Genomic DNA, 25846 nt, shown 5'->3' with positions numbered 1-25846 from the left:
TGAAGATTAAGTCAATATTTATGTTAATTTTTTCATAGAAAAGTTAAAAAACTGAACTAAACATTCTATCTATTTATACTACTTGTAATGAGTCTATTGAGTTTGTCATATCATTTTAATCCTTCTGCTCATCTCTTACTAATTGATTTTTGTACTTAATTAATTTTATTTATCTTTTATGCGCCGACACTTTTGTAATTTTCCATGTAATATTTTTACTAACGTTCGTACTTGTTCTTAACTTTTTTCGATCTCCTGTCCTCTCAACCTTTCCGCATACAAACCTTTGATATGACCCATACACTAGGTATTCGGAAATTATATGAGATGTTAGAAGTTATAGAAAATGAATAATATACAATTCTAAATTGTTCTGACAGACAAAGAACCAATATCCAAACCATGCATACGTCTGAGTCCTTTTAACGTAAGTTTTTCATCATCAAATCACAAAACCTTGTTGCTTGTTCCTTTGTAGTACTTGAGTATCTATTTTACTAAGATAGATCTATAATTGACGTAGCATAGTTGTCTTTGAAGTATGGAATTAGCATAATTGCTCTCACTATTATATATTTTTAGAAAAAGAAGGGCCTTTGCCGGAGTGGTTGAATTTCACTACTGATGACTCCAAAACGGTGCTTGCTGCTATCGCAATTGTTCAATTGTTCATGAACTTGCTATTAGCTGTGTATTTTCGATTAGGACTGAAACTTTGACGATATTCAGCTCGGATTTCGCACTATTTACGGCAAGGAGAATGCTATTTAGAGATAAAGTGTACTGGTAATTAATGATTAAAGAAATCAATTGTTTAAACTTGAAGTTGAAATTAACTACTCCACCAGTGAAAAGGAAAAAAGAGTCCAGACAACATCTTGTGTGTGTGGATATGGCTATTCCCTTTTAATAGATTTTATCATCATCATCTGATTAGGCTTTCTGCTATGATTTATGGTGTGTCTGTATGCGAAGGCTTGGATACTTGTGTTGTGAGGCAAAGTGTCATATTTAGCTATAATAGATTTTAACATCAACGTTCAGCTAGACTTACTTCGGCCATGATGCATCCCCATTGTAAAGATACATCTTCATTTTTTCAGGTTTCTTACTATTTTAGAAAACCATGTGCAAGTGACATAGTGATATTTTAAATTAATGTTATTACATGAGACCTCAATTCATCAACAATTGCCTGAAGAATCTTAATTAAACTCAACAATAGTCGTTCATCGGTCAAAATACCTATCCAAATTATGTATACTAATCCAGCTATAAAACCAATTAGTCTTAACAGTACATAAATCCTATCTAAACTTTTTGTCACGCTTAAAATTCATATCCTTAGAACTCAGTAGTATAAATTAGGAATGAGAAAAGTTAGTCTTTGGAGGTACAATAACAATGGTGTACCTGCAAAACTTGAATCCATAAATTTTTAAACCATTACTACGGGCACAGTTATTTATTAACTCATTTCAGAATTTCATACATATAGATTTTGGGTTTATTTTGGCTTATGTTATATTCAGTTATTGCTGAAAACTGGACTGCAATTACACATTCATTAAGTGTGATGATACATACTGCAAAAAAAGTCACGTAATTCCATTCTTCAATGAAGAATCACACAATTGTGATTCCACCTAAACGGCTACCTAACTTAAAAAATATACTAGCCTTATTCAAAAGCAAAACTAATTATTCACTAACTAAAGTCGAAAAGAGCAATTTGATGGATATTTATAAGAAGATATTCAGGTATTATAAGAAATCACAGTTCAACATAATCTCAGACATCCAAGGAAGGAAATAGCAGCAATAGCTCTCAAGCCCAACAAAGACGAAAGCCTTTGGGATTATCATCATCGAGTTGTTGAAGAACACCCAACTACATCCGAAGGCACTGCTACAGGGGCTGACGGAAAGTACCACATGTTCAAGCAACAAAACCTCCATAACAACATTCCAAAACACCAATTGAAAAGCAAACAATGTAACCAAAAAGATTAGCTCTCAAGCCGGGCGAAGGCGAAAGCTCTTAGGCGGCCACTGCGAATGTTAAGAGAAACAAGCCTTTGGAATTATCATCACCGAGTTGTTCAAGAACTCACACCAAACATTACTTAACAACAACATACAATAAACATCACAATTTCATAAAAAAAAAAATACTAGAAAACTAAATAAAGTAATATCCATTATAATAAAAAAAACATTTAAGACTCAGACATCCAAAGAAGAATAAAGACAGCGAAGGCGAAAGGCCTCAGGCCTGGCGAAGGCGAAAGCCCTCAGGCCTGGCGAAGGCGACGATCACTGCAAATGTTTAGAGAAACAAGCCTTCGGATTTGTCATCATTGAATCAAAAGAAAATTCCAGAACTACGTTTTCCAGTGAAACAAATCATTCATGTTACAATTACAGATAAACACCAATCAACTATAAAAATTAAAAATAATAATTACATACAACAGTAAGATGATTGAGGTCTCAGACATCCAAGGAAGGATATATACAGCATTAGCTCTCAAGCCTGGCGAAGGCGAAAGCTCTTAAGCGGCAATTGCGAATGTTTAGAGAAACAAGCCTTCATTGGTATCATCACAGACTATTCATTGCATAATAATAACTAGAAAATTAGAAAACATGCACAGACCAAAATTGGTGATAACAGTACATAGATTAGATATTCCACCCTACAATGATCAGCAAACCACAAAAAACAGAGCTGACAAAGTGAAACGGATGGATGAAGTGAATGTTGAAGACAAGAACATCCCAAAAGCATTCAGAGACAATGCTGTGGGGCTGACGAAAAGCCCCACTTGTTCGACCAAAACAACCTCAATAACAACATGAAAAACACCAATAGGAACAAGAAAAAAATTGAAAAGAAAATCATTTAACAAATCAAGAATTAAAATAAATAAATTAAGTTTAGCATGATTAATGAAAGGGTCATCAGATAGGAGCGAAAGACTAAAACTAAATATAATCACAGATAAATCATCTGAACTATGCTTATGATCATCATATGACCCTTCGTATATAATTATAACACAACAACTTGATCAACTATGGGTAGAAAGCCTCAGTCTTGAGACCGTCCTCGGACAATCATATCTAATTTCAAGGATAAGTTAACTATTTATAAATTAGACGCTTAAAATCCATATCCTACGAATACAGTAGTATAAATTTCAATGCCCACAAAGTTCGACCAATATTAATTATAAATAATGGCCATGATTTCCCATAAAACGGCTGCCTAACTTATAAGATATAGTAGCCTCTACAATTCAAAAGCTGATAAATGCAGATGCAAAACTAAATACTCCCTACAGTTTTCAGTAAATAATTTCTAATACAAAAATTATAAAGAATACAAACAGAACAATAAAATTATTAATGCGTTATAGAAAAAAAACAATGAATGTAGACAGACATAAAATGAGCAATATTTGGCGAAAACAGAAAAACTTGGTATTTGCCGTCGTTGGGGATCATAATATCATAGTTGAAAAGTATTTCTATTGCCAAAAAATGACAGTAGAACTATAGTCTCAGACATCCAAGGAAGGAAAAAGCAGCATTAGCATGCTCTTAGGCCGCCACTGCGAATGTTTAGAGAAACAAGCCTTATTGGTATCATCACAGACAATTCATAATAATAATAAAATTGAAATTGGAAAATATGCATAGATTAAAATTCCCAAGATTTCTGCGTCTATAAAATCATACTTCTGTTGTCTCAGCCTAGAGATACAAAACTTAAAATCAGATTATTATTTTAAATACATAAATTTAGAAGTTTTACATCACTTGTTGACCAGCAAAGTTTCTCATAGAAATTAACCATCTAAAACAACTGTTTGAATTTCAGCGCTCACTATGTTCAACCAATTTTAACCAAATATTATTTAATACAATTTGGTGAGATTTTTAATGTCCATATCCACTTCTCTTAGCCTGTATGTTAGGTGGTTCCACTGTCTAAGTTAAATAGGAGGTTGAGATATAGCCTCTGCTTTTCACATTTGAATGGATAAAATTACACTGAATTGCTGAGAAAGAAAGTTGAAGGTGAAAGGAAAAATGACACACTATATAAGAAAAGAGACGAAAGTTGGTCTTTGGAGGAAGAATGACAATGTTGACCTTTCAAAAATTTTGCATGCATAGTTTTTTTAAGCCATTCATCTCTTCTTATATACATAGTTTTCTTATAGTTTTTTAACAACACATTAAGTTTAGAGAAACAAACCTTGATTGTTATCATCACAGACGATTCATTGGATAATAATAAAATTATATTAAGTTAAATATGATCAACTAAAGGTAATCGGATAGGAACGAAAGACTAAAACTAAATATAATCACACATAAATCATCTAAACTATTGTTATGATCGTCATATCATATGCCCTTCCTATATAATTATAACACAACAACAATATCTACTAAGGGTAGAGAGCCCCTCAACCTCGAGACCGTCTCGGGACCGATCAGTTTTGAGCCGATCTGACATGCTCCTATAGGTGGTCCAGTTGCGTTCCTACTGGATAGCGTACCTGACTCGGATATGTATTTGACTGATCGAGTCTGAACGACATTGGGTTTAAGTCCAATTCTCGAGTTTAATCAAGATTTTTTAACTATCGTTGATGAATTCCCATTGAGTCATCCTCATGTAATAACATTAAGGTAAATATATGATGGAAATCAATCTTATTAATGTATAATATAATATTGTGCATTAATAAGATTGATTTCAATAATATATTTACTTAAATTAATATTATTACATGACGATAACTCCACGGGGGTTCACCAACAATTGTTACAAGAATCTTGAGTTAATTCGAGAATTAGACTTAGAGTTTTAATCCTCATCGTTCAGACCCGATCCGTACATCCAAAGACACTACTACCCGGCTGACGAAAAGTAACACATTTAAGACAACAAAACCTCCATAGGAACATGCCAAAACACCAATTGAAAAGCAAACAATGTAACCAAACAAGAATTTAAAAAAATTAGATTAAGTATCATAAAGGGTCATCATATAGGAGTGAAAGACTAAAAATAAATATAATCACGATAAATCATCTGAACTATGTTTGTAAACATAGTATGACCCTTCTTATATAACTATAAGACAATTATACAATCATGAGAAAGAGAAAAAGTATTTTTTTAAGACAGAAAATTTTAGAACAATTAACTACATAAACATCATACAAATCAAATAAATTACAGGATTACAGGAAAATGAAGGCTTCAGAATGAAGGCAGTACTGGTTGCGTAATCATGAAAGATCATACAATGTTGTTCTCTAATTCATATATCATTGGGAAAAAAAATACAGAAATAAAGATTATCAGGAATCATGAACAAGAACATCGATAGAAAAACTAATGAACAAGAACATCGATAGAAAAACTAATGATCCACACAGAGTAGTTCAGACATATGCTTGTCTATTATTTTCGATTTAATCACAAGCCAAACAAAGAGTACGAATCATGGTATGCTCAAAATAACAAAGACTGGAAGAAAGAAAAGGAGAAAGAAGGGACTCAGAACCTGGGTGGTGATATAGCAGAATAGTCAGCAAGGCCGATTTGGTCAACTACGATGAACAAACCTTATCACAGAAATCGTCACAGTCCACGATTTGATTTCCGAGAACACTACAAAGAAAGCTAGCACAACAATCACACAATCAAAAAGCAATAACGAAAGAGGAAAATTTCTTTGAATTTTTTTTTTAAAATGGATCTGTTATACTAAATTTGTTTGGAAAATAATTTAAAATCGATTTGTGTGATACTAATTAAAATTCTCGACTTTCTGTTCCTTCTCTCAATTCTTTATATTATGAGTATTGCGTTATTTTATATTATTTTAAATTTTGAAATTGAACAAATTTTAAAATCTTAAAAGTCTTTTCAAAACACTTTAAATTTTTTTTAAAAAAATAATTTAAATTTTCATAAAATTTAAATTTTCAAATATTTTAAATATATTAGATAAAAATTAAAAACATTCATACTTTTTTTACTAATTATAGATGAAAAGAGCAAACTGATTGAGGTCTAAGTCTACAAGAAACAAGTATTTGTGTTGGCCAAGAAAATGACAGTAGAAGAATAGCCTCAGACATCCAAGGAAGGATAAATGCAGCATTAGCTCTCAAGCCAGGCGAAGGCGAAAGCTCTTAGGCAGTCACTGAGAATGTTTAGAGAAACAAGCCTCCAGATTTGTCATCATCGAATCAAAAGAAAATTTCAAAACTACGCTTTCCAGTGAAACAAATCATTCATGTTACAATTACAGATAAACACCAATCAAATATAAAAATTAAAAATAATAATTACATACAACAGTAAGATGATTGAGGTCAAGGAAGGATATATACAGCATTAGCTCTCAAGTTTGGCGAAAGCTCTTAAGCGGCAATTGCGAATGTTTAGAAAAACAAGCCTTCATTGGTATCATCACAGACTATTCATTGCATAATAATAACTAGAAAATTGGAAAACATGCACAGACCAAAATTGGTGATTACAGTACATAGATTAGATATTCCACCCTACAATGATCAGCAAACCACAAAAAACAGAGCTGACAAAGTGAAACGGATGGATGAAGTGAATGTTGAAGACAAGAACATCCCAAAAGCATTCAGAGACAATGAATTAATAATACAATTAATTTGTACATAATTCAAACACATCCATCAAAATCAGGAAAAACAAGCTTTTATACTGTCTTTATAATAATTTTGCTTTAACATTAAATCTAGAGTTACATAATTACAGATACAAAAATAAGTCATGTATATCATTCTTCATTTAAGAATCCCACAATTGTGATTCAGCCTAAAACTGCTGCTTAGCTTAGAAAATATAGTAGCCTCTAAAATTCGAACGCTGTGATAAATTCAGAAGAAAAATCAAATTCTCTCAACATTATTCTGAACGACAGTACAACCATACTCTCAGACATCCAAAGAAGGAAATGACAGCATTAACTCTCAAACCCGGCAAAGGCAAAACCTCTTAGGCGGCCACTGCGAATGTTCAGAGAAACAAGCCTTTGGATTTATCATCATCGAGTTGTTGAAGAACAACCAAATACTACTTAACAACAATCTACACTTGACATCACAATTTCAAAAAAATATAAAAGAAAACTAAGTAAAGTAGCATATCTACTATAATAAAAAACAAAAAGACTAAGACAGCCAAAGAAGTATAAAAGCAGCATAATCTCTCAAGCCACTGCGAAGGTTTAGAGAAACAAGCCTTGATTGGTATCATCAAGGACAATTCATTGCATAATAATAAAATTAGAAGTTAAATATGATCAACGAAAGGGTAATCGGATAGGAGCGAAAGACTAAAACTAAATATAATCACACATAAATCATCTAAACTATGCTTATGATCATCATATCATATGACCCTTCCTATATAATTATAGCACAACAACTATATCAACTATGGGTAGAGAGCCCCTCAGCCTTGAGACCGTCCCGGGACTGATCAGTTTTGAGTCGATCTGACATGCTCCTATAGGTGGCCTAGTTGCGTTCCTACTGGGTAGCGTACGTGACTCGAATATTTATTTGACCAATCGGGTCCGAACAACATTGGGTTTAAGTTCTATTCTCGAGTTTAATCAAGATTTTTGGGACTATCGTTGATGAATTCCCATGGAGTCATTCTCATATAATAACATTAAGGTAAATATATGAAGGAAATCAATTTTATTAATGTATAATATAATATTGTGCATTAATAAGATTAATTTCCATAATATATTTACCTAAATTAATGTTATCACATGACAATACCTCCATGGGGATTCATCAACAATTGTCCCAAGAATCTTGAGTTAATTCAAGAATTAGACTTAGAGGTTCAACTCTCGTCGTCCAGACCCGATTGGTACATCCGAATAAAATACTACATGGGCTGACAAAAAGTACCACATGTTCAAGCAACAAAACCTCCATAACATGTCAAAACACCAATTGAAATGCAAACAGTGTAACCAAACAAGAATTAAAAAAAATTGGATTAAGTTATGTTTGATCAATTAAAGGGTCATCAGACAGGAGGGAAAGACTTAAAAGAGAATATAATCACGATAAATCATCTGAACTATGCTTGTAAACCTCATATGACCCTTCTTATATAATTATAAGACAATAACAAGATCATGAGAAAGAAAAGTATTTTTTTAAGAAAGAAAATATTAGAACAATTAACTGCATAAACATCATACAAATAAAATAAATTACAGGAAAACAAAGGTTTCACAGAAAGAAAGCAGTAGTGGTTGCGTAATCATGAAAGATCATACAATGCTATTCAATAATTCATACATCATTTGAAAAACAAATACAGAAATAAAGATTATCAAGAATCATAAATGAAAAGAGAACCATCGATTATCAAGAACCATCGATAAAGAGTAATTCAGACATATCTCTTGTCTATTATTTTCGATTTAATCATAGGCCAATCAAAGAGTACGAATCATGGTACTGCTTGAAATAACAAAGACTGGAAAAAAGAAACGGAGAAAGAAGGGACTCAGAACCTGGGTACTGATATTGCAAGAATAGTCGGCAAGGACGATTTGGCCAATTACGACGAACGAAGCCTTATCACAGAAATCATCACAGTCCACAATTTGATTTCCGAGAACATTACATAAAAAGCCAGCACAACAATCACAACCAAAAAAGAAAAAAATTTGTTTGGAAAATAATTTAAAATCGATCTGTGTGATACTAAGAGCTGACGAAAAGCCGCACATGTTCAACCAACACAACCTCAACAACATGACAAATCAAAATTAAAAAAAATTAAATTAAGCTTAGTATGATCAATGAGGTCATAGCGAAAGACTAAAACTAAATATAATCACAGATAAATCATATGACCCTTATAATTATTAGACAATAACTCAATCATGAGAAAGAAAAAAAAAGTGTTTTTTATAAGACAACTAACCACATAAACATCATACAAATGAAATAAATTACAGGGGAACGAAGGCTTCAAAAAGAATGCATAGTGGTTGCGTAATCATGAAAGATCATACAATACAAATCACTAATTCATACATCAATGGAAGCTTAGAACAACATTTCACAACAAAATCAGATCTAGACGCCAACACTCAAAAAAGAGAACATTCGATAGAAAAACTGATGAAAAGGCCTCATAGAGAAGATTAGTTGATCCACACAAAGTAGTTCAGACATATGCTTGTCTATTACATTCAATTAAATCATAGGCCGATCAAAGAGTACGAATCAGTGTACTGCTTATAATAACTAAGACTGGAAAAAACAAATGGACAAAGAAAGAGACTCAATATGGGTGGTGATCTAGCATGATTGTCGGCAAGGCCGATTAGGCCAATTACGACGAACGAGACCTTATCACATAAATCTTCACAGTCTATCATTTGATTACAGAACATAGCCGAATAGAAAAAGAAAAAAAAAATTGTGTGGAAAATAGTTAATTTGAAATCAACATGGGATAATAATTGAAATTTACAACTATATTAACATAATACAAATCGACAACCTATTGGAATAACCAAGTATAAATAACAGCTAATTCAGAAAATTAATATTTACAACAAATCATCAACTTCGTTATAACACAAATAATCCAAAACACCAAATTCCAAGGACAAGTTTACTTTTTTTCACGCATAAAATCCATAGACTGAATTCAATAGTTTAAACTTCATGGCAACTAAGATATACAAAAATTCATTATAAAAGGCAACGTTAATTAATACAAATTGGCGTGAATTTTGATTTCCACATCCACTTCTATTAGCATGCGTGTTTGGTTGGATGGATACAATGTCTAGGTGAGTGTAGAGGTTGAGAAATGATATGAATTAATTAAATTGAACTGATTTGTTGAAAAATTAAATTCAGACTGAAAGGACGAATGAGGAAAAATAGTACTTGGGGGTACGATGACAATGTTGTAATATCCATAATTTTCTAAAGCCATTCTTCTTTACTTAATCCATTTAAGCATATCATATATTCTGGGTTTATTTCGGATTATATTATAACTAGTTATGGGTGAAACTCGACTGCAATTTCACATTCATTGAGTGTGATTATACTGAAACACCACAATAACCTAAATTCATTTCACATAAACCTAAAAAATTGTAGTTCAAAAGAGCAAATTGATGGATGTCTATAAGAACAGACAACAATTTATGTTAAAAAAAAAAAAAAAACAGTACAGTTATGATCTCAGACATCCAAGGAAGGAAATAGCAGCATTAGCTCTCAAGCCCGGGAAAGGCGAAAGCTCTTAGGCGGCCACTGCGAATGTTTAGAGAAACAAGCCTTTGGAATAATCATCACCGAGTGAGTTGTTCAAGAACTCACACCAAAGATTACTTAACAACAATATACAATAAACATCACAATCTCATAAAAAAAAAAAAACAAAAACTAAATAAAGTAATATCCATTATAATAAAAAAAACATTCAAGACTCAGACATCCAAGGAAGAATAAAGACAGCCAAGGAGAAAGCCCTCAAGCCTGGGGAAGGAGAAAACTCTCAAGCCTGGCGAAGGAGAAAACCTTCAAGCCTGACGAAGGAGAAGTCCCTCAAGCCTGGAGAAGGCGAAAGCCCTCAAGCCTGGCGAAGGCGAAAGCCCTCAAGCCAGGAGAAGGCAAAAGCCCTCAAGCCTGGAGAAGGCGAAAGCCCTCAAGCCTGGTGAAGGAGAAAGGAGAAAGCCCTAGCGAAGGCGAAAGCTCTCATGCAGTCACTACAAATGTTTAGAAAAACAAGCCTTTGGATTTGTCATCATCGAATCAAAAGAAAATTCCATAACTACTTTTTCCAGTGAAACAAATCATTCATGTTATAATTACAGATAAACAACAATCAACTATAAAACCATTCTTCTCTACTTAATCCATTTAAGCATATCATATATTCTGGGTTTATTTCGGATTATATTACAACTAGTTATGGATGAAACTCGACTGCAATTTCACATTCATTGAGTGTGATTATAATGAAACACCACAATAACCTAAATTCATTTCACATAAACCTAAAAAATTGTAGTTCAAAAGAGCAAATTGATGGATGTCTATAAGAACAGACAACAATTTATGTTAACAAAAAAAAAAACAGTACAGCTAAGATCTCAGACATCCAAGGAAGGAAATAGCAGCATTAGCTCTCAAGCCCGAGAAAGGCGAAAGCTCTTAGGCGGCCACTGCGAATGTTTAGAGAAACAAGCCTTTGGAACTATCATCACCGAGTGAGTTGTTCAAGAACTCACACCAAAGATTACTTAACAACAATATACAATAAATATCACAATTTCATAAAAAAAAAAAAAAAACTAGAAAACTAAATAAAGTAATATCCATTATAATAAAAAAAACATTCAAGACTCAGACATCCAAGGATGAATAAAGACAGCCAAGGAGAAAGCCCTCAAGCCTGGGGAAGGAGAAAACCCTCAAGCCTGACGAAGGAGAAAGCCCTCAAGTCCCTCAAGCTAGGCGAAGGAGAATTCCCTCAAGCCTGGCGAAGGAGAAAGGTGAAAGCCCTAGCGAAGGCGAAAGCTCTCAGGCAATCACTGCAAATGTTTAGAAAAACAAGCCTTTGATTTGTCATCATCGAATCAAAAGAAAATTCCATAACTACTTTTTCCAGTGAAACAAATCATTCATGTTATAATTACAGATAAACAACAATCAACTATAAAGCCATTCTTCTTTACTTAATCCATTTAAGCATATCATATATTCTGGGTTTATTTCGGATTATATTACAACTAGTTATGGATGAAACTCGACTGCAATTTCACATTCATTGAGTGTGATTATAGTGAAACACCACAATAACCTAAATTCATTTCACATAAACCTAAAAAATTGTAGTTCAAAAGAGCAAATTGATGGATGTCTATAAGAACAGACAACAATTTATGTTAACAAAAAAACAACAATACAACTATGATCTCAGACATCCAAGGAAGGAAATAGCAGCATTAGCTCTCAAGCCCGAGAAAGGCGAAAGCTCTTAGGCGGCCACTGCGAATGTTTAGAGAAACAAGCCTTTGGAATTATCATCAACGAGTGAGTTGTTCAAGAACTCACACCAAAGATTACTTAACAACAATATACAATAAATATCACAATTTCATAAAAAAAAAACTAGAACACTAAATAAAGTAATATCCATTATAATAAAAAAAACATTCAAGACTCAGACATCCAAGGAAGAATAAAGATAGCCCAGGAGAAAGCCCTCAAGCCTGGCGAAGGAGAAAACCCTCAAGCCTGACGAAGGAGAAAGCCCTCAAATCCCTCAAGCCTGGCGAAGGAGAAGTCCCTCAAGCCTGGAGAAGGCGAAAGCCCTCAAGCCTGGCGAAGGCGAAAGCCCTCAAGCCAGGAGAAGGCGAAAGCCCTCAAGCCTGGAGAAGGCGAAAGCCCTCAAGCCTGGTGAAGGAGAAAGGAGAAAGCCCTAGCGAAGGCGAAAGCTCTCAGGCAGTCACTGCAAATGTTTAGAAAAACAAGCCTTTGGATTTGTCATCATCGAATCAAAAGAAAATTCCATAACTACTTTTTCCAGTGAAACAAATCATTCATGTTATAATTACAGATAAAACCCAATCAACTATAAAGCCATTCTTCTTTACTTAATCCATTTAAGCATATCAAATATTCTGGGTTTATTTCGGATTATATTACAACTAGTTATGGATGAAACTCGACAGCAATTTCACATTCATTGAGTGTGATTATACTGAAACACCACAATAACCTAAATTCATTTCACATAAAACTAAAAAATTGTAGTTCAAAAGAGCAAATTGATGGATGTCTATAAGAACAGACAACAATTTATGTTAACAAAAAAAAAAAAAAAACAGTACAACTATGATCTCAGACATCCAAGGAAGGAAATAGCAGCATTAGCTCTCAAGCCCGAGAAAGGCGAAAGGTCTTAGGCGGCCACTGCGAATGTTTAGAGAAACAAGCCTTTGGAATTATCATCAACGAGTGAGTTGTTCAAGAACTCACCAAATATTACTTAACAACAATATACAATAAACATCACAATTTCATAAAAAAAAAAACTAGAAAACTAAATAAAGTAATATCCATTATAATAAAAAAAACATTCAAGACTCAGACATCAAGCCCTCAAGCCTGGGGAAGGAGAAAACTCTCAAGCCTAGCGAAGGAGAAAACCCTCAAGTCTGGCGAAGGAGAAAACCCTCAAGCCTGACGAAGGAGAAAGCCCTCAAGTCCCTCAAGCCTGGCGAAGGAGAAGTCCCTCAAGCCTGGAGAAGGCGAAAGCCCTCAAGCCTGGCGAAGGAGAAAGGAGAAAGCCCTAGCGAAGGCGAAAGCTCTCATGCAGTCACTGCAAATGTTTAGAAAAACAAGCCTTTGGATTTGTCATCATCGAATCAAAAGAAAAGTCCATAACTACTTTTTCCAGTGAAACAAATCATTCATGTTATAATTACAGATAAACAACAATCAACTATAAAACCATTCTTCTTTACTTAATCCATTTAAGCATATCATATATTTTGGGTTTATTTCGGATTATATTACAACTAGTTATGGATGAAACTCGACTGCAATTTCAAATTCATTGAGTGTGATTATAATGAAACACCACAATAACCTAAATTCATTTCACATAAACCTAAAAAATTGTAGTTCAAAAGAGCAAATTGATGGATGTCTATAAGAACAGACAACAATTTATGTTAACAAAAAAAAAAACAGTACAGCTAAGATCTCAGACATCCAAGGAAGGAAGTAGCAGCATTAGCTCTCAAGCCCGAGAAAGGCGAAAGCTCTTAGGTGGCCATTGCGAATGTTTAGAGAAACAAGCCTTTGGAATTATCATCACCGAGTGAGTTGTTCAAGAACTCACACCAAAGATTACTTAACAACAATATACAATAAACATCACAATTTCATAAAAAAAAAAAAAAAAACTACAAAACTAAATCAAGTAATATCCATTATAATAAAAAAAACATTCAAGACTCAGACATCCAAGGATGAATAAAGACAGCCAAGGAGAAAGCCCTTAAGCCTGGGGAAGGAGAAAACCCTCAAGCCTGACGAAGGAGAAAGCCCTCAAGTCCCTCAAGCTAGGCGAAGGAGAATTCCCTCAAGCCTGGCGAAGGAGAAAGGAGAAAGCCCTAGCGAAGGCGAAAGCTCTCAGGCAATCACTGCAAATGTTTAGAAAAACAAGCCTTTGGATTTGTCATCATCGAATCAAAAGAAAATTCCATAACTACTTTTTCCAGTGAAACAAATCATTCATGTTATAATTACAGATAAACAACAATCAACTATAAAGCCATTCTTCTTTACTTAATCCATTTAAGCATATCATATATTCTGGGTTTATTTCGGATTATATTACAACTAGTTATGGATGAAACTCGACTGCAATTTCACATTCATTGAGTGTGATTATACTGAAACACCACAATAACCTAAATTCATTTCACATAAACCTAAAAAATTGTAGTTCAAAAGAGCAAATTGATGGATGTCTATAAGAACAGACAACAATTTATGTTAACAAAAAAAAACAGTACAACTATGATCTCAGACATCCAAGGAAGGAAATAGCAGCATTAGCTCTCAAGCCCGAGAAAGGCGAAAGCTCTTAGGCGGCCACTGCGAATGTTTAGAGAAACAAGCCTTTGGAATTATCATCAACGAGTGAGTTGTTCAAGAACTCACACCAAAGATTACTTAACAACAATATACAATAAATATCACAATTTCATAAAAAAAAAAACTAGAACACTAAATAAAGTAATATCCATTATAATAAAAAAAAACATTCAAGACTCAGACATCCAAGGATGAATAAAGACAGCCAAGGAGAAAGCCCTCAAGCCTGGGGAAGGAGAAAACCCTCAAGCCTGACGAAGGAGAAAGCCCTCAAGACCCTCAAGCTAGGCGAAGGAGAAAACCCTCAAGCCTGACGAAGGAGAAAGCCCTCAAATCCCTCAAGCCTGGCGAAGGAGAAGTCCCTCAAGCCTGGAGAAGGCGAAATCCCTCAAGCCTGGCGAAGGCGAAGTCCCTCAAGCCTGGAGAAGGCGAAAGCCCTCAAGCCTGGCGAAGGCGAAAGCCCTCAAGCCTGGTCAAGGAGAAAGGAGAAAGCCCTAGCGAAGGCGAAAGCTCTCAGGCAATCACTGCAAATGTTTAGAAAAACAAGCCTTTGGATTTGTCATCATCGAATCAAAAGAAAATTCCATAACTACTTTTTCCAGTGAAACAAATCATTCATGTTATAATTACAGATAAACAACAATCAACTATAAAGCCATTCTTCTTTACTTAATCCATTTAAGCATATCATATATTCTGGGTTTATTTCGGATTATATTACAACTAGTTATGGATGAAACTCGACTGCAATTTCACATTCATTGAGTGTGATTATACTGAAACACCACAATAACCTAAATTCATTTCACATAAACCTAAAAAATTGTAGTTCAAACGAGCAAATTGATGGATGTCTATAAGAACAGACAACAATTTATGTTAACAAAAAAAAACAGTACAACTATGATCTCAGACATCCAAGGAAGGAAATAGCAGCATTAGCTCTCAAGCCCGAGAAAGGCGAAAGTTCTTAGGCGGCCACTGCGAATGTTTAGAGAAACAAGCCTTTGGAATTATCATCAACGAGTGAGTTGTTCAAGAACTCACACCAAAGATTACTTAACAACAATATACAATAAATATCACAATTTCATAAAAAAAAAACTAGAACACTAAATAAAGTAATATCCATTATAATAAAAAAAACATTCAAGACTCAGACATCCAAGGAAGAATAAAGATAGCCCAGGAGAAAGCACTCAAGCCTGGCGAAGGAGAAAGCCCTCAAATGCCTCAAGCCAGGAGAAGGCGAAAGCCCTCAAGCCTGGTGAAGGAGAAAGGAGAAAGCCCTAGCGAAGGCGAAAGCTCTCAGGCAGTCACTACAAATGTTTAGAAAAACAAGCCTTTGATTTGTCATCATCGAATCAAAAGAAAATTCCATAACTACTTTTTCCAGTGAAACAAATCATTCATGTTATAATTACAGATAAACAACAATCAACTATAAAGCCATTCTTCTTTACTTAATCCATTTAAGCATATCATATATTCTGGGTTTATTTCGGATTATATTACAACTAGTTATGGATGAAACTCGACTGCAATTTCACATTCATTGAGTGTGATTATACTGAAACACCACAATAACCTAAATTCATTTCACATAAACCTAAAAAATTGTAGTTCAAAAGAGCAAATTGATGGATGTCTATAAGAACAGACAACAATTTATGTTAACAAAAAAAAAAACAGTACAACTATGATCTCAGACATCTAAGGAAGGAAATAGCAGCATTAGGTCTCAAGCCCGAGAAAGGCGAAAGCTCTTAGGCGGCCACTGCGAATGTTTAGAGAAACAAGCCTTTGGAATTATCATCAACGAGTGAGTTGTTCAAGAACTCACACCAAAGATTACTTAACAACAATATACAATAAATATCACAATTTCATAAAAAAAAAAACTAGAACACTAAATAAAGTAATATCCATTATAATAAAAAAAACATTCAAGACTCAGACATCCAAGGAAGAATAAAGATAGCCCAGGAGAAAGCCCTCAAGCCTGGCGAAGGAGAAAACCCTCAAGCCTGACGAAGGAGAAAGCCCTCAAGTCCTTCAAGCCTGGCGAAGGAGAAAACCCTCAAGCCTGACGAAGGAGAAAGCCCTCAAATCCCTCAAGCCTGGCGAAGGAGAAGTCCCTCAAGCCTGGAGAAGGCGAAATCCCTCAAGCCTGGCGAAGGCGAAGTCCCTCAAGCCTGGCGAAGGCGAAGTCCCTCAAGCCTGGCGAAGGCGAAGTCCCTCAAGCCTGGGGAAGGCGAAAGCCCTCAAGCCTGGAGAAGGCGAAAGCCCTCAAGCCTGGCGAAGGCGAAAGCCCTCAAGCCTGGTCAAGGAGAAAGGAGAAAGCCCTAGCGAAGGCGAAAGCTCTCAGGCAATCACTGCATATGTTTAGAAAAACAAGCCTTTGGATTTGTCATCATCGAATCAAAAGAAAATTCCATAACTACTTTTTCCAGTGAAACAAATCATTCATGTTATAATTACAGATAAACAACAATCCACTATAAAGCCATTCTTCTTTACTTAATCCATTTAAGCATATCATATATTCTGGGTTTATTTCGGATTATATTACAACTAGTTATGGATGAAACTCGACTGCAATTTCACATTCATTGAGTGTGATTATACTGAAACACCACAATAACCTAAATTCATTTCACATAAACCTAAAAAATTATAGTTCAAACGAGCAAATTGATGGATGTCTATAAGAACAGACAACAATTTATGTTAACAAAAAAAAAAAGTACAACTATGATCTCAGACATCCAAGGAAGGAAATAGCAGCATTAGCTCTCAAGCCCGAGAAAGGCGAAATGTTCTTAGGCGGCCACTGCGAATGTTTAGAGAAACAAGCCTTTGGAATTATCATCAACGAGTGAGTTGTTCAAGAACTCACACCAAAGATTACTTAACAACAATATACAATAAATATCACAATTTCATAAAAAAAAAACTAGAACACTAAATAAAGTAATATCCATTATAATAAAAAAAACATTCAAGACTCAGACATCCAAGGAAGAAAAAAGATAGCCCAGGAGAAAGCCCTCAAGCCTGGCGAAGGAGAAAACCCTCAAGCCTGACGAAGGAGAAAGCCCTCAAATGCCTCAAGCCTGGCGAAGGAGAAGTCCCTCAAGCCTGGAGAAGGCGAAAGCCCTCAAGCCTGGCGAAGGCGAAAGCCCTCAAGCCAGGAGAAGGCGAAAGCCCTCAAGCCTGGAGAAGGCGAAAGCCCTCAAGCCTGGTGAAGGAGAAAGGAGAAAGCCCTAGCGAAGGCGAAAGCTCTCAGGCAGTCACTACAAATGTTTAGAAAAACAAGCCTTTGATTTGTCATCATCGAATCAAAAGAAAATTCCATAACTACTTTTTCCAGTGAAACAAATCATTCATGTTATAATTACAGATAAACAACAATCAACTATAAAGCCATTCTTCTTTACTTAATCCATTTAAGCATATCATATATTCTGGGTTTATTTCGGATTATATTACAACTAGTTATGGATGAAACTCGACTGCAATTTCACATTCATTGAGTGTGATTATACTGAAACACCACAATAACCTAAATTCATTTCACATAAACCTAAAAAATTGTAGTTCAAAAGAGCAAATTGATGGATGTCTATAAGAACAGACAACAATTTATGTTAACAAAAAAAAAAAAAAAACAGTACAACTATGATCTCAGACATCCAAGGAAGGAAATAGCAGCATTAGCTCTCAAGCCCGGGAAAGGCGAAAGCTCTTAGGCGGCCACTGCGAATGTTTAGAGAAACAAGCCTTTGGAATTATCATCACCGAGTGAGTTGTTCAAGAACTCACACCAAAGATTACTTAACAACAATATACAATAAACATCACAATTTCATAAAAAAAAAAAAAAAAAAAAAACTAGAAAACTAAATAAAGTAATATCCATTATAATAAAAAAAACATTCAAGACTCAGACATCCAAGGATGAATAAAGACAGCCAAGGAGAAAACCCTCAAGCCTGACGAAGGAGAAAGCCCTCAAGTCCCTCAAGCCTGGCGAAGGAGAATTCCCTCAAGCCTGGCGAAGGCGAAAGCCCTCAAGTCCCTCCCCCAAGCCTGGCGAAGGAGAAGTCCCTCAAGCCTGGCGAAGGCGAAAGCCCTCAAGCCTGGCGAAGGAGAAAGGACAAAGCCCTCAAGCCTGGCGAAGGAGAAAGCCCTAGCGAAGGCGAAAGCTCTCAGGCGATCACTGCAAATGTTTAGAAAAACAAGCCTTTGGATTTGTCATCATCGAATCAAAAGAAAATTCCAGAACTACTTTTTCCAGTGAACAAATCATTCATGTTATAATTACAGATAAACAACAATCAACTATAAAAAATAAAAATAATAATAATCATGGTACTGCTCGAAATAACAAAGACTCGAAAAAAGAAACGGAGAAAGAAGGGACTCAGAACCTGGGTATTGATATTGCAAGAATAGTCGACAAGGACGATTTGGCCAATTACGATGAACGAAGCCTTATCACAGAAATCATCACAGTCCACGATTTGATTTCCGAGAACATTACATAAAAAGCCAGCGCAACAATCACACAACCAAAAAAGTAAAAAGTTTGTTTGGAAAATAAATTAAAATCGATCTGTGTGATACTAATTAAAATTCTCGCTTTTATCTATACCTATATTTAGAGGTAGAAAGGGATTCTTCTCTCAATTCTTTATTATTAGGAGTATTGCGCTATTTTATATTTATTTTTAAATTTATCAAATTTTCAAATCTTAAAGTTTTTTCAAAATATTTTAAATTTCAAAAAAATTTAAATTTTTAAATTTTCATAAATTCATAAATTTTCATATATTTTAAAATTTAAATATTTTTAAATATATTGGATAAAAAATTAAAAACAAAAATTTTATTTAAAATATTGAACTTTTCTAGATTCTTTTCTATTTTATTCTTATATTAATAGTTGATTTTATTTTATTATTAGGGGCATCATTTCTTGTTTTCAAAATTTGTAAATTTTCAACTCTTAAAAGTCTTTCCCAAACATTTTTAATTTCAAAAAATTTAAAAAATTAAAATATTCAAAAAATTTAAATTTTCAAAATTTAAAATTTAAACATATAATTTAAAAAATTGGTAACAATTTTTATTTAAAATATTTTATGAAAAATGTATTTAAGAATAATTTTTAAATTTATTTAAAAAGTCACCTTTAATCTCTATTAGATCAAAAGGAGAGATGTATGGATTAAAAATTAACTATCTTTAAGAAAATAAGAATGGCCTTAGAAAATTATGGATGTTAAAACATTACCAAAGTTGAAAGACCATCACAACAATTAATAATTCTTTTTATGTGTATTTTAATTAGTAAAATTTGGCACAGCCTTTCATAAAATTGTGATCGAAATATAACATGGGGAAATTCGACTTTGGTAATGTTTTAACATCCATAATTTTCTAAGGCCATTCTTATTTTCTTAAAGATAGTTAATTTTTAATCCATATCAGCATTTCATACATAGACTAGTTTAGACATATGCTTGTCTTTTATTTTCGATTTAATCAAAGACTAGAAAAAAGAAACAGAGAAAGAAGGGACTCAGAACCTGGGTGGTGATATAGCAGAATAGTCGGCAAGGCCGATTTGGCCAACACAGAAATCATCACAGTCTACGATTTGATCTCCGAGAACACTACAAAGAAAGCTAGCACAACAATCACACAACCAAAAAGCAAAAACAAAAGAGGAAAATTTCTTTGGAAAAAAATTTAAAATGATTTGTTATACTAAATGAAATTCTCCCCTATATCTATACCTATATATATATATATATATATGGATTTCCTCTTTAATTTTTTTTCATTCTTTTAATCATTAAAAAACACTTTTAATCAATATTTGATTTTATTTTATTATTATGCACATTTTGTCATTTCTTATATTTTTCAAAAAAATTAAATTTTAAAATTTTTCAATTCCTAAAGCCTTTTCAAAAAATACTTTAAATTCTGAAAAAAAAAATTTAAATTTTCAACAAATTTAAATTTTAAACAATTTTAGATTTTCAAAATTTTAAAATATATTAGGTAAAAAATTGAAAACAAAAATTTTATTTGAAATGTTTTATGAAAGATGTATGTAAAAATAGTTTTCAAATGATTTAAGAAACAATTTTTAATTTCTATTAGATCAGAATATTTTCCCTATGCATAAACTCACGTACCCGCCCTACTTCTCACTTTCTTTTGTATACCTTACTTCCCACCTTCTTTTTCTATGTTTTGATTAATCTTTGTGAAACCTTAATATAACCTTTGTCTTATAATATTGCAATTGAAGTTTGTGACTATGGAGGAGAAGGACTTAAGAAAAGGAGTTGCCGACAACATTACAATAATCGTTAATTCTCTTTTATGTGCATTTCAATTTGTGGAATGCTAATTTGACATTTTTCTTATAAAATTGTGATTGAAAATGTGACTAGAGGAATAAGAATGACTCAACAAGATGAGGGAGACGATAAGGGATGAAAGTCCTTGATCATAAAAGGTTTTCTGAAAACAATTTTATAGTTTTAAATAAAATCATACATAACAGTAACTAAAATATATTCCAGCTAGTTAACATAAAGCCAATCGTTGAACTATAGAATTAAGAAATTTAAAATTTACATTTTGTAGACATTTCTAATATAACAAAATATAAATAACAACTAATTTAAATGATAATTAAATTTTATAACAAAAACATCAACATCATTATAAAACAATTGCACCAAAACATATAAAATTTCAAGGATAAGATAACTTTTTTTTCACGCATAATAAAATTTCAAGGTGCTAAAAATTTTCAATACTCCAGCATCTTGAGGATTGCACTCCCTCCCCGATTCCAAAACTCACCAAACAACTATCCAGTTGCAAATAACATCAGCATATGGGCAGGGTACCAAACATTTAGAGATCACGTAGAATTAATTCCACTTCAAAATAAATAACTTTTAATTAATTGCACTTCCTTTTTTGCTTTCCCATTTCCCATGAAGGAAACTATTGTTTGCAGGTACATTATCAATTAAATCAGGTCGAATTCTGTAATTTATTATTTAGCTAACTAAATCCTCAAACTAGTTTGATGCCACATAAACAACATGGTCATAAATAAAATAATGAACTTTACCTTGGCTGAAAACTTGTTTGGTTTTCATTTTGTCATGCACTTGAAAAGCAACAAATTAGAAAGTCTTATCAGATGTAACAATTCAATTTGAGCATGCAGAATTTGAGCATGTATAATGTTCACTCATCATATGAAAGAGAAAAGGCAGGGAAAAAGTGGGGGACAGCAAATCTATTCTTGGTCAATACCACACTACTCATAAAGAAGAAACAAAAAACAACAATGATAATACTTTAAAACATATGATGCAATTCGTAATTGACAACGTAACATGTCAATATACCTGTAAATGTCTTTGCGGCTTGTCCCGATACTAGCACCAAAACTGAGCAAAGTTCCTTCAGGTGCTGTGGTTGTATGATGTCTGCTAAAAGAGACCTTCAACAATAATCAAGTTAATGACTAAATTAAATAAATATATATTCATTTCATAATATTTAGCCAGTCCTACCTGTACATTAATTTTGAAGGACCTAATGTTGATGGTCCAACACGGGCACCTGGAATAGGTGACAAGGATGAGGACGGTGCAGGGACTCTGACATTGTTTGCCTGGTGAACATTACAACATTATTGGATATGGATTAGATATAAAAAATGCCCATTATAGTTTTCACTCTAAAAAAGCTAATTTGAACTTGCAACTCATGGAAGAACTTTTTCTAGACCCGATGTCAAGTAATCGTGGTATTGAAGTGAAACTTTCAGTATCAAAGTAGCAGAATTGATTTGCATTTTTTCATTCACAAAAAATAACAAGTTGACATTGTTATGTGCCTCATTAAGCAAATGTGATACTTAAGACATGAAATCATCACACCCTGGCTAGTCTTTAGGTATGGACTTTCCTGATGGGCTTGAGTCAACAAATGGTGCTTTCATTGAGGCCAGTTGACATGGATGGGGCAACCTAGACATGGTAAAAAGCAACCAGAGAAAGGCTTACTCTAAGTGAAACCCTAAGCCAGCAAAGGAGTCAGACTCTGACTGGATATCCAGAATGGCCATAGTGAGCACAGGCTTTTGAATTAATGTAAGATATTCTAATATCTCACAAAGCAAATATGGAAGCATATTGTTATACTTAGGCCTTGAGGCCCTCCTGACCAATAGATTAGCTTTGAGATGGGTTTTCCTCCTGGGTTTGAGTCGTACTTAAAACATTGGAACAAATCAAAGGGAGCATGTCCCAATTAAATAAAGACTAAATCAAATTTAAATGCAACTTTCACGTTTAATTTAAAAATATAAACTGCTATTGCACAAATGTAAATATTACAGTAAAGGTAATATTAAGTGAGTGTAAATTGTAAAACTGCACTAGCTTTTTCTCTCCATTTCCGTAATTTAACTGATTTCCCAAGTTAAAATAAACCTTAAACATTATTAACAAATTTCACCTGTTGTCCCAGCCTGCCAAGTGATGGATCCTTGATGGCTGACCCAAATAAGAGTTCTTGACCTTTTCTTTTCTTTGATATTGGTGGTGATGAAAAGCCAGAGGAACCAATAGCTCCAGTTATGGCAGCATTGGCTGCCTGCTGAATATACACCATGTTGTTATTTTGATCTCCATGGAACAAAGCCTGTCTCTCTTCACTACCCTCAAATTTTTTGCAATCCATGCACTTACAATTTTCAGAACAAAGAATGTTGGCTTGGAAGCACTCACAGTACATCTTGAGGCACCCAGATTTTTTACAATGGCACCCCTTGTTGTGCTTTCCCAATATCAAAATTTCCCCAGCATCCTCCTACATTTATTTTGATGTCAAAAACAATTGAAAAGAAAAAAAAAATGTAACACTTTTATCAGTACTAGAAAAATTACTACCTTCTGAAGAAAAATCATTTGTTTACAGTTTTACACTTTAGAGCATATATAAGTGAATTTGTCAGCTGTTTTAACAATTGGTTACTGTCATGCAAAATGTTTATACCTTAAAAAGCCAAGTTTGTGTCGACGAATGAGACACGTGCTTGAAAAAGCTCACTTACCTGAGCCCTGAGTATGCTTGTGTGACTAAATTTAAGAAAAAGCAAATAAGGAAACTAAAATGAAATGTAATGATTTCATTGACGCAACATTTTAGGAGATAAAAAAATGAATTATCTAAATTATGGCTTGTTGAAAACAACATCAACGGAGTGATAGGTAGGGGATAGAGACAATTAATGTAACAAGTAACGATATTTAATATACAAGAAAATTGCATATTTCTACAAAACTATAAAACCCAAAAATGGTTGAGTCATAAGCAAAGGCATGATTCCATAATTATGAAATGATGCACTTCATGGAACTTAAAATTATGCAATGGGGAAAACATGTACACAAGCAGAAGTGACCTCCAATTACAATAAAGAAGCTTTGCATGTAAGTACACAATGAATTTAAAGAAAATTAATAAAAGATAACAAGATAAATGTCTTGCACCACTGTATCAGAATGAAACCTGACAAGGTTTTAAATTTCTAATCAATAAAAACAATACCTTAAATCAATGGTAATGATCCACAATATAAAACATGACACGCAACACTAACAGTTAAAAAAGCTAAACCAACCACATACCCTGCTATCACGTGTTCCATGAGGGCTGCTTGCAATTTTCGGCCTGAACGCATTTGGATTGCGTTCCAAAGTAGCTTCCACCGCTTCTCGTCTTGCAGCTTCATTTTCCACATTGTTATAGCAATTTACACAGTTGCAACCCTCACAATATATTCCCGAAGCAAAACATTCACAATATCTGCGCAAGACATTTCAAACATTAGCTCCAGATAACTTACCATTCCATCCAACAAGTATGAAAAGCACAATAACAAGATGACAGAGAAAGCCAGAGTATTTCACTTACAGCTTCAAGCATTTTGAATGTTTACAATTGCACTGCTTTTGCTTCTTGGGAGTTGCTTCTTTAATTTCAAAGCCAGGCCTCGGTCTCGACTTTGGAGATTCTGGTTTCCTGAATAAAACAAACTTTAATTGAAGACCAAAGAGCAAAAGCCCAAACACCAATTCAAACAGTCAACAAACACCTTAGCTAGAAAAACTAAAATAAAATTCAATTAACCAAAACTAATAATAATAATAATCATCAGTCACTTCCTTCACAATTTCTGATTGCAACTCAACTTGATAACTAACAAACAAACACCGCGCATGTGTTATACGCCCAAACAGAAACATCAAAATCGAAACTTTACTCACAAACTCACAATCCCAGAATTTCCAAAAAATTCAGATATTTTTAAAAAAAAAAACACACAATTACACCTTCCTTTTCTCAGAAATCTGAAATTCCATGAGAAATGAAAAAAATAGAAACAAGAACAGAATTCAAGAACTCACCCAACCCTGACGGAAGCAGAAGACGGCAGCGGCAAAACAACCGGTGGCTGCGGCGGCATCCCGCCGAAGCCGGTGAAATCGAGCTGCCTGGCGAGCTTCTTGGCGGGAACCTCAGACGGCAAAAGCGCATTCGCGACGACGTCGTTAGTCACAACATTCTTGGGAGCACAATCACTCCCCTCACCTTCCCCTTCCCCCATCAAAACAATAATTTAAAAAAAGTAACAACCTCACTCACTTCACTCACCGATTATCGACGATAACATCAACAACAATCAGCAACAAATTCATCCAAAATTAAGCTCAAAATCAGTGGTTTCAGATCCAAAAGACCACGCGTCTGCGCGTGCAACTCTGGAATCAAGACAATTTGATCCAAACACCGACACAAGACACAATAGATAGAAAAAAAGAAAGAAGAAGAAGAATAACAAAGAGAAGAAGAAGAAGAAGAGTGTGTGATTAGGAGAAGAGAATAGAAGAGAGGGGCTTCGTGTTTCTTTCGTTGGTGGTGTTCGCGTTCGCCCCTCTCTTCCTCCCTCTCTCTCCCAAGCTTTTCAAATTCAATTTTC

At 34.0% G+C, this 25846-nt stretch overlaps 1 protein-coding gene, 23 non-coding genes and 1 pseudogene across 31 annotated transcripts; all 25 read right to left on the bottom strand.

Annotated features, from left to right (window-relative positions):
• Positions 1-1916: 1916 nt before the first annotated feature.
• On the bottom strand, positions 1917-25824 carry LOC137812873 (protein tesmin/TSO1-like CXC 5). 8 transcript variants are annotated; one of them, XR_016518907.1, is made up of 10 exons: positions 25275-25804; positions 24781-24888; positions 24495-24672; positions 23553-23673; positions 23320-23460; positions 22371-22471; positions 22203-22283; positions 20346-20432; positions 19185-19247; positions 13066-13465 (listed from the first exon to the last, which is right to left on the bottom strand). XR_016518907.1 is itself a non-coding variant. In XM_090299194.1 (10 exons), exons 1-9 carry the CDS (start codon positions 25472-25474, stop codon positions 19232-19234), a joined length of 1047 nt encoding a protein of 348 aa, XP_090155320.1. In that variant the 5' UTR covers positions 25475-25804; the 3' UTR covers positions 13066-13465; positions 19185-19231. The 8 variants fall into 8 exon arrangements, 6 of the variants coding, with proteins under 6 accessions (XP_090155318.1, XP_090155320.1, XP_090155316.1 ...); XM_090299194.1 differs by having other exon boundaries at positions 22203-22297; XM_090299192.1 differs by lacking the exon at positions 13066-13465 and adding an exon at positions 1917-2052 and having other exon boundaries at positions 23320-23673; positions 25275-25816.
• Positions 2490-2613, bottom strand: LOC150029219 (small nucleolar RNA SNORD14). Its single transcript, XR_016519075.1, has one exon. It is a non-coding gene; the product is annotated as a small nucleolar RNA SNORD14 (small nucleolar RNA).
• LOC150029218 (small nucleolar RNA snoR99) lies at positions 2688-2791 on the bottom strand. The gene has a single exon (XR_016519078.1). It is a non-coding gene; the product is annotated as a small nucleolar RNA snoR99 (small nucleolar RNA).
• On the bottom strand, positions 2957-3046 carry LOC150029217 (small nucleolar RNA snR60/Z15/Z230/Z193/J17). Its single transcript, XR_016519066.1, has one exon. It is a non-coding gene; the product is annotated as a small nucleolar RNA snR60/Z15/Z230/Z193/J17 (small nucleolar RNA).
• LOC150029216 (small nucleolar RNA SNORD14) lies at positions 3563-3663 on the bottom strand (annotated as a pseudogene).
• On the bottom strand, positions 5058-5146 carry LOC137813106 (small nucleolar RNA snR60/Z15/Z230/Z193/J17). Its single transcript, XR_011081344.2, has one exon. It is a non-coding gene; the product is annotated as a small nucleolar RNA snR60/Z15/Z230/Z193/J17 (small nucleolar RNA).
• LOC150029215 (small nucleolar RNA Z43) lies at positions 5581-5677 on the bottom strand. The gene has a single exon (XR_016519063.1). It is a non-coding gene; the product is annotated as a small nucleolar RNA Z43 (small nucleolar RNA).
• Positions 6160-6283, bottom strand: LOC150029214 (small nucleolar RNA SNORD14). Its single transcript, XR_016519080.1, has one exon. It is a non-coding gene; the product is annotated as a small nucleolar RNA SNORD14 (small nucleolar RNA).
• LOC137813130 (small nucleolar RNA snoR99) lies at positions 6589-6692 on the bottom strand. The gene has a single exon (XR_011081364.2). It is a non-coding gene; the product is annotated as a small nucleolar RNA snoR99 (small nucleolar RNA).
• On the bottom strand, positions 7005-7127 carry LOC137813169 (small nucleolar RNA SNORD14). Its single transcript, XR_011081400.1, has one exon. It is a non-coding gene; the product is annotated as a small nucleolar RNA SNORD14 (small nucleolar RNA).
• On the bottom strand, positions 7384-7478 carry LOC137813107 (small nucleolar RNA snR60/Z15/Z230/Z193/J17). Its single transcript, XR_011081345.1, has one exon. It is a non-coding gene; the product is annotated as a small nucleolar RNA snR60/Z15/Z230/Z193/J17 (small nucleolar RNA).
• LOC137813104 (small nucleolar RNA snR60/Z15/Z230/Z193/J17) lies at positions 8115-8204 on the bottom strand. The gene has a single exon (XR_011081342.2). It is a non-coding gene; the product is annotated as a small nucleolar RNA snR60/Z15/Z230/Z193/J17 (small nucleolar RNA).
• LOC137813117 (small nucleolar RNA Z43) lies at positions 8608-8706 on the bottom strand. The gene has a single exon (XR_011081355.1). It is a non-coding gene; the product is annotated as a small nucleolar RNA Z43 (small nucleolar RNA).
• LOC137813116 (small nucleolar RNA Z43) lies at positions 9394-9489 on the bottom strand. The gene has a single exon (XR_011081354.1). It is a non-coding gene; the product is annotated as a small nucleolar RNA Z43 (small nucleolar RNA).
• LOC137813161 (small nucleolar RNA SNORD14) lies at positions 10314-10436 on the bottom strand. Its single transcript, XR_011081392.1, has one exon. It is a non-coding gene; the product is annotated as a small nucleolar RNA SNORD14 (small nucleolar RNA).
• On the bottom strand, positions 11228-11350 carry LOC137813163 (small nucleolar RNA SNORD14). Its single transcript, XR_011081394.1, has one exon. It is a non-coding gene; the product is annotated as a small nucleolar RNA SNORD14 (small nucleolar RNA).
• On the bottom strand, positions 12054-12176 carry LOC137813164 (small nucleolar RNA SNORD14). Its single transcript, XR_011081395.1, has one exon. It is a non-coding gene; the product is annotated as a small nucleolar RNA SNORD14 (small nucleolar RNA).
• Positions 12981-13103, bottom strand: LOC137813172 (small nucleolar RNA SNORD14). Its single transcript, XR_011081403.1, has one exon. It is a non-coding gene; the product is annotated as a small nucleolar RNA SNORD14 (small nucleolar RNA).
• On the bottom strand, positions 13849-13971 carry LOC137813162 (small nucleolar RNA SNORD14). Its single transcript, XR_011081393.2, has one exon. It is a non-coding gene; the product is annotated as a small nucleolar RNA SNORD14 (small nucleolar RNA).
• Positions 14676-14798, bottom strand: LOC150029213 (small nucleolar RNA SNORD14). Its single transcript, XR_016519062.1, has one exon. It is a non-coding gene; the product is annotated as a small nucleolar RNA SNORD14 (small nucleolar RNA).
• LOC150029212 (small nucleolar RNA SNORD14) lies at positions 15657-15779 on the bottom strand. Its single transcript, XR_016519079.1, has one exon. It is a non-coding gene; the product is annotated as a small nucleolar RNA SNORD14 (small nucleolar RNA).
• On the bottom strand, positions 16453-16575 carry LOC150029211 (small nucleolar RNA SNORD14). Its single transcript, XR_016519081.1, has one exon. It is a non-coding gene; the product is annotated as a small nucleolar RNA SNORD14 (small nucleolar RNA).
• Positions 18435-18557, bottom strand: LOC137813167 (small nucleolar RNA SNORD14). The gene has a single exon (XR_011081398.2). It is a non-coding gene; the product is annotated as a small nucleolar RNA SNORD14 (small nucleolar RNA).
• On the bottom strand, positions 19174-19272 carry LOC137813119 (small nucleolar RNA Z43). Its single transcript, XR_011081356.1, has one exon. It is a non-coding gene; the product is annotated as a small nucleolar RNA Z43 (small nucleolar RNA).
• Positions 20335-20411, bottom strand: LOC137813121 (small nucleolar RNA Z43). Its single transcript, XR_016519065.1, has one exon. It is a non-coding gene; the product is annotated as a small nucleolar RNA Z43 (small nucleolar RNA).
• Positions 25825-25846: the final 22 nt, after the last annotated feature.

The sequence above is a fragment of the Phaseolus vulgaris genome, chromosome 2 (assembly GCF_051622355.1).
Source record: "Phaseolus vulgaris cultivar YP4 chromosome 2, ASM5162235v1, whole genome shotgun sequence".
Lineage (NCBI taxonomy): Eukaryota > Viridiplantae > Streptophyta > Magnoliopsida > Fabales > Fabaceae > Phaseolus > Phaseolus vulgaris.
This window is presented reverse-complemented; position numbering and strand designations above follow the sequence as displayed.